The sequence below is a fragment of the Ovis canadensis genome, chromosome 24 (assembly GCF_042477335.2).
Source record: "Ovis canadensis isolate MfBH-ARS-UI-01 breed Bighorn chromosome 24, ARS-UI_OviCan_v2, whole genome shotgun sequence".
NCBI classification, from domain to species: Eukaryota; Metazoa; Chordata; class Mammalia; order Artiodactyla; family Bovidae; genus Ovis; species Ovis canadensis.
This window is the reverse complement of record NC_091268.1, coordinates 33,755,143-33,769,695: the sequence shown is the minus strand read 5'-3', so window position 1 is coordinate 33,769,695 and position 14,553 is coordinate 33,755,143. Positions and strand designations below refer to the sequence as shown.

The window sequence follows — 14,553 nt, the reverse complement described above, 5'->3', positions numbered from 1 at the left end:
TTTTATATTACCAAATTATAAAAACATTGACACCGATGCAGAGGAATTTATTGAATGTTTTATTTCAGAATCCAGCCTATGAGGTGATAACCACAGGATATTTTAAATCAATTAGTTTATAAGCATACTATCACGTTTTTTACCACCTTTTCATAATCTTTGATTTTACAGTCTTATTTTATAGAGACCATCATAATTAATGGAATAGGCTTAAGTTGTTTCCCATTCTTTCTTCCTCAGTTCATTTCTTTTTATCTTCCCACTAATAGTCTTTGGCAGCTCTTGAATAAATTCTACCTGTAGATATCCAAGGGAAGAAAATTAGGCCAGAAGTTTTCATCTTTAGACAAAGTCAATTATGTTATGAACTCTAAGTGAAAGAATTAGGACACCAGTTAGGGGGTTTTCTGGTAACAGCCAAAAAAGGGAAAAGGGATATTGTTGAGGATATTTTTTTGATATTTGATATTTTTTAGTATTTACTATAAGTCCAGTAAGCCAAATGACCCTACAAATTAGGTTAAGAGTTTCATTTTGATCTCAGATTCTGTTTCTTATCCATGTCATTAGTTCAGTTTGAAATGTTTGGTATAGCACATTTCAAGAGAATGTTCATTAAAATGGAAAAAATAAACAGCTGAAAATTTCCAGAATACTAAGCTAATATTGTTCTTAATTAGAGTACCTACCTTTCTGGGATACTTGTAAGGTGCTGTATTTCTTTTTACATGCTCCTGAATCTCCTTTTTCAGTTGTTCTTGATCATGTGACTTGTAATCAGGATTCAGAACAATGAAAGCCTTTACTACCTAAAATAAATATTTGAATGATGAGTTGTATATTTTTATGTTTCAATGTATCTTTCTCTTAACTTGAGAATCTAAATAAATACCTCATATGGTGAGCCAAAATGTTTATTAGGGTCTGATCTCAGCTTTACATTCTTAAGCCAGCCAGTTGACTCCCATACCTAGATTTTATATCTATTGTGTGTGTGTGTGTGTGCTCAGTTGCTCAGTCGTCTCCAACTCTGACCCCATGGACTGTAGCCTGCCAGGCTCCTCTGTCCATGGAATTTTCCAGACAAGAGTACTGGAGCAGGTTGCCATTTCCTACTCCAGGGGATCTTAATACAACCTAGCTTTTGGAACCCCTACTTTGATTTTGATCTGTACTTGAACTCCCTCATCTCACTACATCTTAAACTACTTTCTGACCTGTTTCTGATCATCTCTGCTCTTGACTTCTTGCCTCATCTGTTATCCCCTTAAAAAAATTTTCTTTTGGAAACTTGGTAGTGCACTAAGCACAGTCTTTTATAAAACAACCCATCCTGATCTAGTCTAGTTTATAGGTCACCACCCTCAGTATGGTCTTAATAAACAGTCTTCTGACTGAGTTTGCCATATCCTTGTTAAAAGAAACAGTTTGCTGAGACTGTCCACTCTATTCCATAGACACTTCTGTTGATGCAAGGCAGTTGTGTATGTGTGTCTATGCATGTATATAATTTTCTTGTATTCATTGTTTGACATTTCATAAAATTTATTTGTATTTTGCTTGTTCTATTGCTTATCAACATTTTTATGAATTAAAAAATTTCATCCTTGCTATAAGTGAATTGTGCAAAGGCAAGTTATTTTAAGAACTAGTGTTTGTAATTACTGGTTTGTATATTGGTGACTCATGCACCTTGGATAAAATCTAACTTTATCTTTATAGAATTCTTTATAAACCATCATAGAAAATGATAAATTAATAAAGAGAAATCTAACATGGTTAAAAGTATGAACTCTGAAGTACACAACCTGGATTTGAGTCACACTTTGCCTATAGTCTCAGACAAGTTAGGACACATCTGTGCCTCAGTTTCCTTCTCTGTGAAAGGAGTTTATGAGGATTAAGTAAATTAACATAGGTATAGGGCTTATAACAATACCTGGAACATATATACTAAGTCATTAAAAACATGAGGTATCAGTTGTAGTAATTTCTTTTGCACAGAATTTCAGGGAAACTTTGAAGCCCACTTATAGATTTTAGGTTAAAAAAGTCTTATATTTCTACTATTACAACTAATACCTAATATTTTTAATGACTTAATATGTTCTGAGTATTGTTATAAGCCCTTTACCTATGTTAACTTGTTTAATCCTCACAAACTTTTTAAAAAATAAATTAAAAATCATTTTTAATTTTATTCTCCAGAGAAAACCAGCAAAGTGGTGTGAATTATTCCTATTTTTCCTAAGACATTTATACTTAAAAATGGAACCTTGCTGTACATTACAACTTTATATCCTTCTCTCTTTTTGTAATTTTTTTTGTTGAAGTATGGTTGATTAACTGTTGTTAGTTTCAGGTGTACAGCAAAGTGATTCAGATATAGATAAGATAGAGTTTTTTTCAGATTCTTTTCCCTTATAGATTTATTACAAAATATGGAGTGTAATTCCCCTCACAGAATCCTTTTACAGAGGAGGAAATGATGACTGATGTTAAGGGAAAGACTCATTCCACCTACTGATGGCATTCAGAACAAAGGGACAATCTTCAATAATTACTGAATCTTTTCCCTACTTAAATTACTAGAATGTGGAATATTATTGACCATGCCTGGCAAAAAGTACCTGAAGAGTGGCATGGAATCTTTAAACCCAGACTACCAGGTGATCAACCCCAACAGAAGTGAGATTTTAGGACTTCTGTCTTATTTATTATTTCCTGAAGCCTCTACTTACTGACCAACCCAGCTTGCTTCTAGTTACTTAGTTCCTATTTCTGACCTTGTTCCTAGTCCTGATATCTGATGCCAGCCTATCCTCAGCTACACTAGGGGCTATGTTAGTTTCCAGATCTGGGTAACAACTTGAACCTATCTAATTAGCTTCTGACTTCCCTGGTGGCTCAGACGGTAAAGTATCTGTCTACAATGCAAGAGACCCAGGTTCAATCCGTGGGTGGGGAAGATTTCCTGGAGAAGGAAATAGCAAACCCACTCCAGTATTCTTGCCTGGAAAATCCCATGGACGGAGGAGCCTGATAGGCTACAGCCCATGCGGTCGTTTCTGGTGTGAACCTGGGTTGTTGGCATTCACACTGTCTTGCCCCAGTACTCCATGGAGATGATTCAAATTCTTTATAGAGTGTATATTTTCAGTCTCATTCTGTAGCAGTTCATTCTAATTAGCGTATTTCTATCTGACTAGCATATTTAATAATGAGTCTCTAAATTACATAATTAGTGAATGAATCATTTAGGTAATTCTGTTTCAGTGAACTACTATTTAAAAGTATGTGTTAGACTGCCAACAAACTAAGGTAGAGGCAAATCAGTTACCTCTCCTCTGATGGGATCTGGACTGCTGACAACAGCTGACTCTGCAACTGCAGGATGTTCAATCAGGGCACTTTCTACCTCAAACGGACCAATTCGGTAACTGGGAAATAAAACATAAGGCAGGAACTTATAAAGGTGAGCAAAAAGTTCACTCCAGACTACTAACAAACAGTCAACATAGACATATCCACAGATGAAAATTACCCAGAAGATAATATGATATCATCTGCTCTTGAAACAAACCAGAAATATCCATCCTCATCCATATAGCCTCTGTCCCCAGTGATATAGAAATTGCCTCGTAGAGTTGAAGCTGTTTTTGTAGGATTATCCTGTAAAACAAATGATAATTTTATTTTGAATGTTATTCTTTGATCCAGTTGGATTTTTAAATATTTAAGGAGAAAAAAAAATTTTAGTGTTTTTGAGAATTCTTAGAATGAAGAGGAGCTAACATGAGAAATAGAGATGGAAGTCTAGCATTGAGCCAGCCCAATATAAGATAGGTAAACTATAACTACAAAGACTAGGCATGCTGGGAATTTTTTTAGATTGGTTACAAAATAAATATTGCAGGAAGTCAGAGGAGTAGGCTAAATAAGTCTTTTGATAATTGGTTAATATCTCAACACTCATAGGAAAAAAGAGAAGTCAATACACAGAGTTAAAGTACCAATACCTAATGAGTCAAAGAACAGGGTTTTATTGTGTGTTTGTTATGTATTTTGTTTGGCTTACACAAAAATAGAAAATTGATTCTGTAAATTTGGCAGGAAGTAAAAGGAAGTATTGTTACATTATGTATTACTGACAGAACCTGGGCCTTTGATTATATTGGTGTAAACTTTTCTCTAATTTGTATACTGTAATTAGAAATGAAAGTATGTTTGCAAACAGGAGCTTGGGAGGCCTCTAATAAAAGATATTTACTTCAGTTCACTGCCTCATTCCTTGTTTCTCTCACTCTTTCCATGAAGAGAGACCACTAATCAGATTTCAGGAAGATTATTGCGTGCTGATTTACAGTGGAGTGGATTAATGATGTTAAGAGGGCAGTCTTCTTTCTAGGACCCCCTCCCTTTTACCTTCATGGGCTTGGAGCAGTGATCTAGCCTGTGGGGACCAACATGCCCTTCTTTAATAAGCATTTGGGTGTTTCTTCTGTTCCCTGTCCAAGCGATTACTGTTCAGGACAACGAATCTCTCAAGAAAAGGCCCAATACCTATCCTAGTTGTATTTTGTGGCAAATAGGGATAATTACCAGGCACTTCTGAGAAATAATTAGGAAATGAGATGCTATTTAGTAATAAGTCTCTTACTATATAATGGGTAAAAAGGCCAAGTGGTCGGTTAGGTCGAACTCGAATGCCAATATCTCCTTCTTTTCCAGGTGGTAGAACATTGCCATTTACATCTAAAATCTAGGATGAAACAGAGTAATTTATTTAAGGAAATTTTTATTTAACGCCACATCTGAAATATTTGCACTGCAGATTTTTTTTGGGGGGGTTGCTATTTAAGAATGCAGACTTCAGAAAAATTTTAAGTTTAAAAAATTAAGCAAAATTAAAATTAAAAACTTTAAGTTCCTAAGAGAAATATAGTTATTTAAATTCTTATTGTAAATTATATTGTAAAATACAGGTTAGCAAAATGTGAAAGAACAAAATTTTTCCTTAATTCTGTCATCCAGCAATAATCACATTCTAGTAATATCCTTTGAGATGATATAGACAGAAAAATAGGATCACTTTATAAAATAGTGTTTTGCAACCTGCTTTTATCATTTGTGATATATCTTATTGTCTTTTTCTTTCATAAGTATTTCATTACTGGTTTTCCAACTTTGTGAAACAAACAAAATCTTACCTCAGAAGCCAAATGTGAGTTATCAGGAAAAGGGAACTGTTTTGTGGCTGAGACAGTGGTAGGTAAGCTGAAGCCTTGCTCTCTTATCCTCTCCTGTTCTCTGAAGTACCTAATAGTAGCTGGCATTTATTAAGCACTTACCACATCCTAAATAATAAATGTTAATGCTCTATTTCACATATGCTATCTTCTTTAGTCCTTACAACAACCCTATCTGGTTAGGAGTATTATGCTCATTTTACGTATAAGGAAACAGAGGCACAGAGAGTGTAAGTAACGCCAGAGTGCATGCTTGAGGTGAAATTCAAATCTTAGCAATCATACTGTAGTACCTGTGCTTTTCATCATTATACTTCTCTATGTAATCTTTCCAGAGAGTTAAATTCATTTTCTAAAAATATAACAAGCATTTCTCAGATTGCTTGCTTACCTATTCTGCTCTTTTAGCTGTTTCTAAATATGAAAACTCCACACTGCTTTTATATACACCCTTCAAATCTGAGATATAGTTTGTTAGCAAAGGATATTTTTATGTGGCCCTTTCCAGCACAAAAAGGGCTTATGTCCCCAATAAGAAACTGAAAAGGCAAAGGAATTCTAAATGTAAGAACTTATTTTTAAATTTTTGCAAATAAAAAAGTGTAAATTCCCATCGAGTCATCTAATATTTGGCCACAGCTATCAAGGTATTATTAATAGAAAAGAGAAATGTTAAAGAGTTCTGATTACTTTACACAGACTACTATTTAATAGATGCGAACACAGATAAAATATTCTATCTCTGGGGAGAATCACATACCTCCCTGTTCAAGGGGTCTTAGAATGTTTAAATATGAAAATTATGAGCTTTGATCTTTGAAATTGCAAATGTCTGACATCCAGCTAGTTAGAGTACATGCTCAGATTTTAGAATATCACTAAAGATGCTCCTAGGTAAGGAAGGAGGGGCACAATAACAAAAGCCCATGGGAAAGAGTTAAAAATGAAGGTGGCCACATGAGACAAATGCATATCAAAACTACAATCTCACACCTATTAGGATCAGTTCAGTTCAGTTCAGTCGCTCAGTCATCTCCGACTTTTTGCAGCCCCATGAATCGCAGCACACCAGGTCTCCCTGTCCATCACCAACTGCCGGACTTCACTCAGATTCACGTCCATCGAGTCAGTGATGCCATCCAGCCATCTCATCCTCGGTTGTGCCCTTCTTCTCCTGCCCCCAATCCCTCCCAGCATCAGAGCCTTTTCCAATGAGTCAACTCTTCACACGAGGTAGCCAAAGTACTGGAGTTTCAGCTTTAGCATCATTCCTTCCTTGCAGTCCAAGGGACTCTCAAGAGTCTTCTCCAACACCACACTTCAAAAGCATCAATTCTTCGGCCCTCTGCCTTCTTCACAGTCCAACTCTCACATCCATACATGACTACTGGAAAAAACAGCCTTAACTAGACAGACCTTAGTCGGCAAAGTAATGTCTCTGCTTTTGAGTATGCTATCTAGGTTGGTCATAACTTTTCTTCCAAGGAGTAAGCATCTTTTAATTTCATGGCTGCAGTCACCATCTGCAGTGATTTTGGAGTGTGACACTGTTTCCACTGTTTCCCCATCTATTTCCCATGAATGGCTACTATCAAAAAAAACAAAATAACAAGTGTTGGTAAAGATGTAATGCAAAATGGTACAGCCACTGTGGAAAACAGTACGGCAGTTTCTCAAAAAATTAAAATTACCATGTGTACAAGTGATTTACTTTGTTGTATACCTGTTGTATACCTTTGTTGTGTACCTTTGTTGTGTGTTACAACATTGTAAATCAGCTATACTCCAATAAAAAAATTTAAAAATAAAATTACCATATAATCCAGCAACTTTACTTCTAGGTATCTACTCAAAAGAATAAAAAATGGTTTCAAAGAGTTGCTGATTTACTGTGTTTATCATAACATTATTCACAATGGTTAAAGTGTGGGAGCAACCCAAGCACTCATCAGTAAACAAATGAACAAGCATAATGTGGTACATATATGCAATGGAACATTATTCAGCCTTCAAAGGAAGGAAATCCCAACACATGCTACAACATGGATGAAGTTTTGAGGACATTATGTTAAATGTAATAAGCTGATTACAAAAAATGACTACTGTATGTATTATATATAGTATACTTATATATAGTAGACTGTAGCATTATATATAGTATACTTATATATATTATACTGTATGTATTATATATAGTACTTAAAGTAGTTAAAATCATAGAGGCAGAAAGTAGAATGGTGATTGTGAGGGTCAGGTGGGAAGAGGAATTGAGTTATTATTCAGTATATAGAGAGTTTTAGTTTTCCAAGATGAAAAGAGTTATGGAGATGGATAGTGGTGACAGCTGCACAACATTATTTAATATGGTATTATTTAATACCATTGAATGATGCACTTAAAAATGGTCAAACTAATAAATTTTAAGTTACATGTTTTTTACCACAATAAAAAAGATTTGGATAAATAAATGAAGGCAGAGATGCTATTGCACTGTTCCTCTCGCCCACACAAGTTTTCATTCAAAGACAGTTGGGCTTGAATCACTGGGGATTCAAAAATCACTGGGCTTGAATGAATGGGGAACTGGCAGTACATTGCAGTTGAGATGGCTATGAATACAGCTATGCCTGTGAGACCCTGTTAGCCATGTATGTTGGGGGTTGTCATCAAGAGAAAACATCTGTGTGAAATGCCAATTTGATTACTTGTATTGCAGATAATGCTTAATATATCTTTCTCTAACTTAAGGCAGCCTATTAATATTAACCAATGAACTATTAAGTCTTTCTACTGAATATAACTAGTGCTGCTCTACCATCCCTTCTTAGAAAAGCTTTTCAAAGGAAACAAATTCGAGGGAGAGGTGAATATAACAATAATAGCACCTATCTTTTGCTTTTTATTATTATTATTATTTTATTTTTAATTGGAGAATAATTGCTTTACAATGTTGCACTGGTTTCTGCCATACAACAACCCAAATAAGTCATAACTATAACTATCCCTCCTTCTAGAGCCTCCTTCCCACCCCTCTATGTTATCATGGAGTGCCAAGCTGGGCTTTCTGTGTTGTATATTAATAGCAGCTTCCCACTGCCTATCTGTTTTATACCTGGTAGTATATATATGTCAATGATATTCTCTCAATTTGTCCTACCTTTTCCTTCCCCATTGTGTCCACAAGTCTGTTCTTTACTTCTACATCCCTATTCCTGCCCTGCAAATAGGTTCATCAGTACCATCTTTTCAAAATTCAGTATATATGTGTTAATAAATAATAGTTGTTTTTCTCTTTCTGACTTAACTTCAGTCTGTGTAACAGGCTCTAGTTTCATCTACCTGACTACCACTGACTCAGATTCATTCCTTTTTATGGCTGAGTAATATTCTATTGTATATATGTACCACAATTTCTTTATCCATTCATCTGTTGATGGGCATCTACTGTGCTTCCATGTTCTAGCTATTGTAAATAGTGCTGCTATGAACTTTGGGGAACATGTGTCTTTTTCAATTATGATTTTCTCAGGGTATATGCCCAGTAGTGGGATATGGGGTACTGGGTCATGTAGTAGTTTTATTCCTAGTTTTTAAAGAAATCTCTATACTGTTCTCCACAGTGGTTGTATCAACTTTTGATCCTACCAACAGTGCAAGAGGATTCCCTTTTCTCCACATCCTCTCTAGCATTTATTGTTGGTAGATCTTTCAATGCTGGCCACTTTGATCATTGTGAGGTGATACCTCATCGTTTTTTTGATTTCCATTTCTCAAATAATGAGCAGTTTTGAGCATCTTTTCATGTGCTTGTTGGCCATGTGTCTTTGGAGAAAGGTCTGTTTAGATCTTCTGCCCATTTTTGATTAGTTTATTTGTTTTTCTGATATTGAAATGCATGAGCTGCTTATATATTTTAGAGATTAATCCTTTGTCAGTTGTTTCATTTGCAATTATTTTCTCTCATTCTAAGGGTTGTCTTTCCATCTTGTTTATAGTTTCCTTTGCTGTGTACAAGTATTCAAGTTTAATTAGATCCCATTTGTTTACTTTTGTTCTTTGTATTACTCTAAGAGGTGGGTCAAATAGATGCTGCAATTTATGTCAAAGAGTGTTATGCCTATGTTTTCCCCTATGACTTTTATAGTTTCCGCCCTTACATGTAGGTCTTTAGTCCATTTTGAGTTTATTTTTGTGTATGGTGTTAAGGAAGTGTTCTAATTTCATTATTTTACACATAGTTATCCAGTTTCCCCAGCACCACTTATTGAAGAGGCTGTCTTTTCTCCATTGTATATTCTTGACTCCTTTGTGGATAAGGTACCTATCAGTTCAGTTCAGTTCAGTCACTCAGCCATGTCTGACTCTTTGCGACCCCATGAATTGGAGCACACCAGGCCTCCCTGTTTATCACCATCTCCCGGAGTTCACTCAGACTCAGGTCTATCGAGTCAGTGATGCCATCCAGCCATCTCATCCTTGGTCGTCCCCTTCTCCTCCTGCCCCCAACCCCTCCCAGCATCAGAGTCTTTTCCAATGAGTCAACTCCTCATGAGGTGGCCAAAGTACTGGAGTTTCAGCTTTAGCATCATTCCTTCCAATGAAATCCCAGAGCTGATCTCCTTCAGAATGGACTGGTTGGATCTCCTTGCAGTCCAAGGGACTCTCAAGAGTCTTCTCCAACACCACAGTTCAAAAGCATCAATTCTTTGGCGCTCAGCCTTCTTCACAGTCCAACTCTCACATCCATACATGGCCACAGGAAAAACCATAGCCTTGACTAGACGGACCTTAGTCGGCAAAGTAATGTCTCTGCTTTTGAGTATGCTATCTAGGTTGGTCATAACTTTTCTTCCAAGGAGTAAGCATCTTTTAATTTCATGGCTGAAGTCACCATCTGCAGTGATTTTGGAGCCCAAAAAATAAAGTGTGACACTGTTTCCACTGTTTCCCCTTCTATTTCCCATGAAGTGATGGGACCGGATGCCATCATCTTCATTTTCTGAATGTTGAGCTTTAAGCCAACTTTTTCAGTCCCCTCTTTCACTTTCATCAAGAGGCTTTTTAGCTCCTCTTTACTTTCTGCCAAAGGGTGGTGTCATCTGCATATCTGAGGTTATTGATATTTCTCCTGGCAATCTTGATTCCAGCTTGTGTTTCTTCCAGTCCAGCATTTCTCATGATGTACTCTGCATATAAGTTAAATAAGCAGGGTGACAATATACAGCCTTGACATACTCCTTTTCCTATTTGGAACCCATAGGTGTGTGTATTTATCTCTGGGCTTTGTATCTTGTTCCATTGGTCTATATTTCCAATAATACCTATCTGTGGATCTTTATTATGTGCCAAGCACTTTTCTATGCTCTTTAGAAATATTATTGCATTAATCCTCACTAGAAACCTATAAAATCTGTCCTTTTATTATCAGAGTTACTAACCATCTTGATTTGCCCATGACTAAGACAGGGGTGTATCCTCAGGACATACTATCAATACTTTCAGGCCTAAAGCTAAATAGTGAAGGTTGCTCTGTTGTGTCTGAGTGTTGCGGCCCATGGACTATATAGTCCTTGGAATTCTCCAAGCCAGGATACTGGAGTTGGTAGCCTTTCCTTTCTCCAGGGGACCTTCCCAAAGCAGGGATTGAACCCAGGTCTTCCACATTGCAGGTGGATTCATTACAAGCTGAGCAACCAGGGAAGCCCAAGAATACTGGATCTTGCTGACCCAGGAAACGAACCAGGCTCTCCTTCATTGCAGGTGGATTCTTTACCAACTGAGCTATCAGGGAAGCACTGGTCATAGCAAACACCCTCTTTCAACAACAAAAGAGAAGACTCTACAAATGGATATCACCGGATTGTCAATACTGAATTCAGATTGATTATATTCTTTGTAGCCAAAGATGGAGAAGCTCTATACTGTCAGCAAAAACAAGACCGGGAGCTGACTGTGGCTCAAATCATGAACTCCTTACTGCAAAATTCAGACTTAAATTGAAGGAAGTAGGGAAGACCACTAGACCATTCACATATGACCTAAATCAAACCCCTTACGATTATACAGTGGAATTGGCAAATAGATTCAAGGGATTAGATCTGATAGACAGAGTACCTGAAGAACTATGGACAGAAGTTCATGACATTGTACAGGAGGTAGTGATCAAGACCATCCCCAAGAAAAAGAAATGCAAAAAGGCAAAATGGCTGTCTGAGGCCATAAAATAGCTGAGAAAATAAGAGGAGAAAAAGGAAAGATATACCCATTTGAATGCAGAGTTCCGAAGAATAGCAAGAAGAGATAAGAAAGCCTTCCTCAGTGATCAATGCAAAGAAATAGAGGAAAACAATAGAATGGGAAAGACTAGAGATCTCTTCAAGAAAATTAGAGATGCCAGTGGAATATTTCATGCATAGATGGGCACAATAAAGTGCAGAAACAGTATGGACCTAACAAAAGCAGAAGATATTAAGAAGAGGTGGCAAGAATACACAGAAGAACTGTACAAAAAAGATCTTCACGACCAAGATAATCACGATGGTATGATCACTCACCTAGAGCCAGACATCCTGGAATGTGAAGTCAAGTGGGCTTTAGGAAGCATCACTGCAAGCAAAGCTAGTGGAGGTGATGGAATTCCAGTTGAGCTATTTTAAATCCTAAAAGATGATGCTGTGAAAGTGCTACACTCATTTTGCCAGCAAATTTGGAAGACTCAGCAGTGGCCACAGGACTGGAAAAGGTCAGTTTTCATTCCAATCCCAAAGAAGGGCAATGCCAAAGAATGTTCAAACTACCACAAAATTAGACTCATCTCACACACTAGCAAAGTAATGCTCAAAATTCTCCAAGCCAGGCTTCAGCATTACGTGAACTGTGAACTTCCAGATGTTCAAGCTGGATTTAGAAAGGCCAGAGGAACCACAGACCAAATTGCCAATATCCGATGGATCATAGAAAAAGCAAGGGATTTCCTGAAAAACATCCACTTCTGCTTTATTGATTACACCAAAGCCTTTGACCGTGTAGATCACAACAAGCTGTGGAAAATTCTTAAAGAGATCGGAATACCAGACCACCTTACCTGCCTCCTGAGAAATCTGTATGCAGGTCAAGAAGCAACAGTTAGAACCGGACATGGAACAACAGACTCTTTCCAAATTGGGAAAGAAGTACATCAAGGCTGTATATCGTCACCCTGCTTATTTAACTTATATGCAGAGTGCATCATGTGAAATGCTGGGCTGGATGAAGCACAAGCTGGGATCAAGATTGCTGGAAGAAATATCAGTAAGCTCAGATACACAGAGGATACCACCCTTATGGCAGAAAATGAAGAGGAACTAAACAGACTCTTGATGAAAGTGAAAGAGGAGAGTGAAAAAGCTGGCTTAAAACTCACCATTCAAAAAATTAATATCATGGCATCTGGTCCCATCTCTTCATGGCAAATAGAAGAGGAAACAATGGAAACAGTGACAGACTTTATTTTCTTAGGCTCCAAAATCACTGCAGATGGTGACTGCAGCCATGAAATCAAAAGATGCTTGGTCCTTGGAAGAAAACCTATGAGCAACCTAGACAGTATATTAAAAAGCAGAGATATTACTTTGCTGACAAAGGTCCGTCCAGTCAAAGCTATGGTTTTTCCAGTAGTCATGAATGATCCTGAGAGTTGGACTATAAAGAAAGCTGAGCATTGAAGAATTGATGCTTTGGAACTGTGGTGTTGGAGAAGACTCTTGAGAGTCCCTTGGACTACAAGGAGATCAAACCAGTCAATCCTAAAGGAAAACAGTCCTGAATATTCATTGGAAGGACTGATGCTGAAGCAGAAACCCCAATACTTTGGACACCTGATTCGAAGAACTGACTCATTTGAAAAGACCCTGATGCTGGGAAAGATTGAAGGCAGGAGGAGACCTGGATTTCATCACCGACTTCAGTGCACATGAGTTTGAGCAAGCCCTGGGAGTTGATGATGGACAGGGAAGCCTGGTGTACCACAGTCAACGAAAAAAAAAAAATGAAGTCACTCAGTCGTGTCCGACTCTGCGACCCTGTGGACTGTAGCCCACCAGGCTCCTCCATCCGTGGGATTCTCCAGGCAAGAATACTGGAGTGGGTTGCCATTTCCTTCTCCAGGGGATCTTCCCAACCCAGGGATCGAACCTGGGTCTCCCACATTGCAGGCAGACGCTTTAACCTCTGAGCGTAAGGTCACAAAAAGTCAGACACGACAGCAATTGAATTGATCTGAAAGCTAAGTAAGTTCCAGTTAAACTGGAACAAGTTGTTCACCTTGGTCCCTGTTTTATATATCAGGGAACAGACTTTAACAGCTTACCCAGAGATACTCAGTAATGAATAGCAGAGCCGGAATAAAAGCCATCAGGCAATCCTACCTTTAGACAAGTTTTCATAGCAGAGTTAGAATTACCTGAGGTGCTTGTTTAAAACACCTTAGGATTTTAGGATCCTACCCTAAATTTATTGAATCAGACTCTCTAGAGAAGAAGAAGCCTGAGAATTTGTGTTTTTCATATGTACCTATGTGATTCTTTATGATCAGATAAGCTTGGGAAACTGGTCTAGTCTACAACTAACCCTCAGTTAAGTTTGATACTGAGATCTCTTTAAACTCATCCATTTTGTGTTTTTGTTGGTATTGTTTTATGTATTAATATAAGTTCCATATTGTTTTATGTATTAATATAAGTTCCTTTGTCTACACTTAACTTTGGCTGGGTTGATCTGAGAACAATTGTAACTCTGAGCAAAGTACACTAATGGGGTAATAGGATGCCCCCTCCAGATCAAGTGATGAAGATAGTTTCTTGACTTCCAGGAACTGGCCAGGCATGCTGCAGGAAGAGGGAGAACCTGTAACTACTGTTAAATTGTAGCCTCTTTTGTCCTAGTCAACCCTTTTAGAAGATCTGGAGCTCCCTAACCAGAAGGGGCAACATAATGTTGCAGTCAAGAGTATGGATGTTCGTACCAGATTGCTTAGGATTGAATTCTAGAACTAGCAGCTACTAACTATGTAACCGTGGGTGAGTCCTTTAACCTCTCTCAACCTCATCTGTAAAATGGTTCTGATATTGCCATGTCTCTCATAGGTTCCTTCAGGAATAAATATTTATAAAATGCATAAAATTATTTGGCACAAATAACTGCTTTGGAGAAACAAAGACAAGCTACTGTTTCTAAACCTTTTCCATCTTTATATGGAGGTTAAGATATCTGGAAGTAGCATAATCATCACGAAAACTAATAGTGTAAGGAAGTAGAAGTGGGATAG

The 14,553-nt window shown here is 37.4% G+C and overlaps 1 protein-coding gene across 1 annotated transcript in view; it reads right to left on the bottom strand.

Annotated features, from left to right (window-relative positions):
* Nucleotides 1-46: 46 nt before the first annotated feature.
* ACSM3 (acyl-CoA synthetase medium chain family member 3) overlaps nucleotides 47-14,553 on the bottom strand; it is a 56,920-nt gene continuing 42,413 nt past the window's right edge. The window contains exons 10-14 of the mRNA XM_069570294.1: nucleotides 4,661-4,762; nucleotides 3,545-3,672; nucleotides 3,341-3,440; nucleotides 690-809; nucleotides 47-297 (exon numbers count right to left, since the gene is read on the bottom strand). Coding sequence (XP_069426395.1) covers nucleotides 211-297; nucleotides 690-809; nucleotides 3,341-3,440; nucleotides 3,545-3,672; nucleotides 4,661-4,762 — 537 coding nt within the window. The 3' untranslated portion in view covers nucleotides 47-210. The remainder of the gene's footprint in view (nucleotides 298-689; nucleotides 810-3,340; nucleotides 3,441-3,544; nucleotides 3,673-4,660; nucleotides 4,763-14,553) is intronic.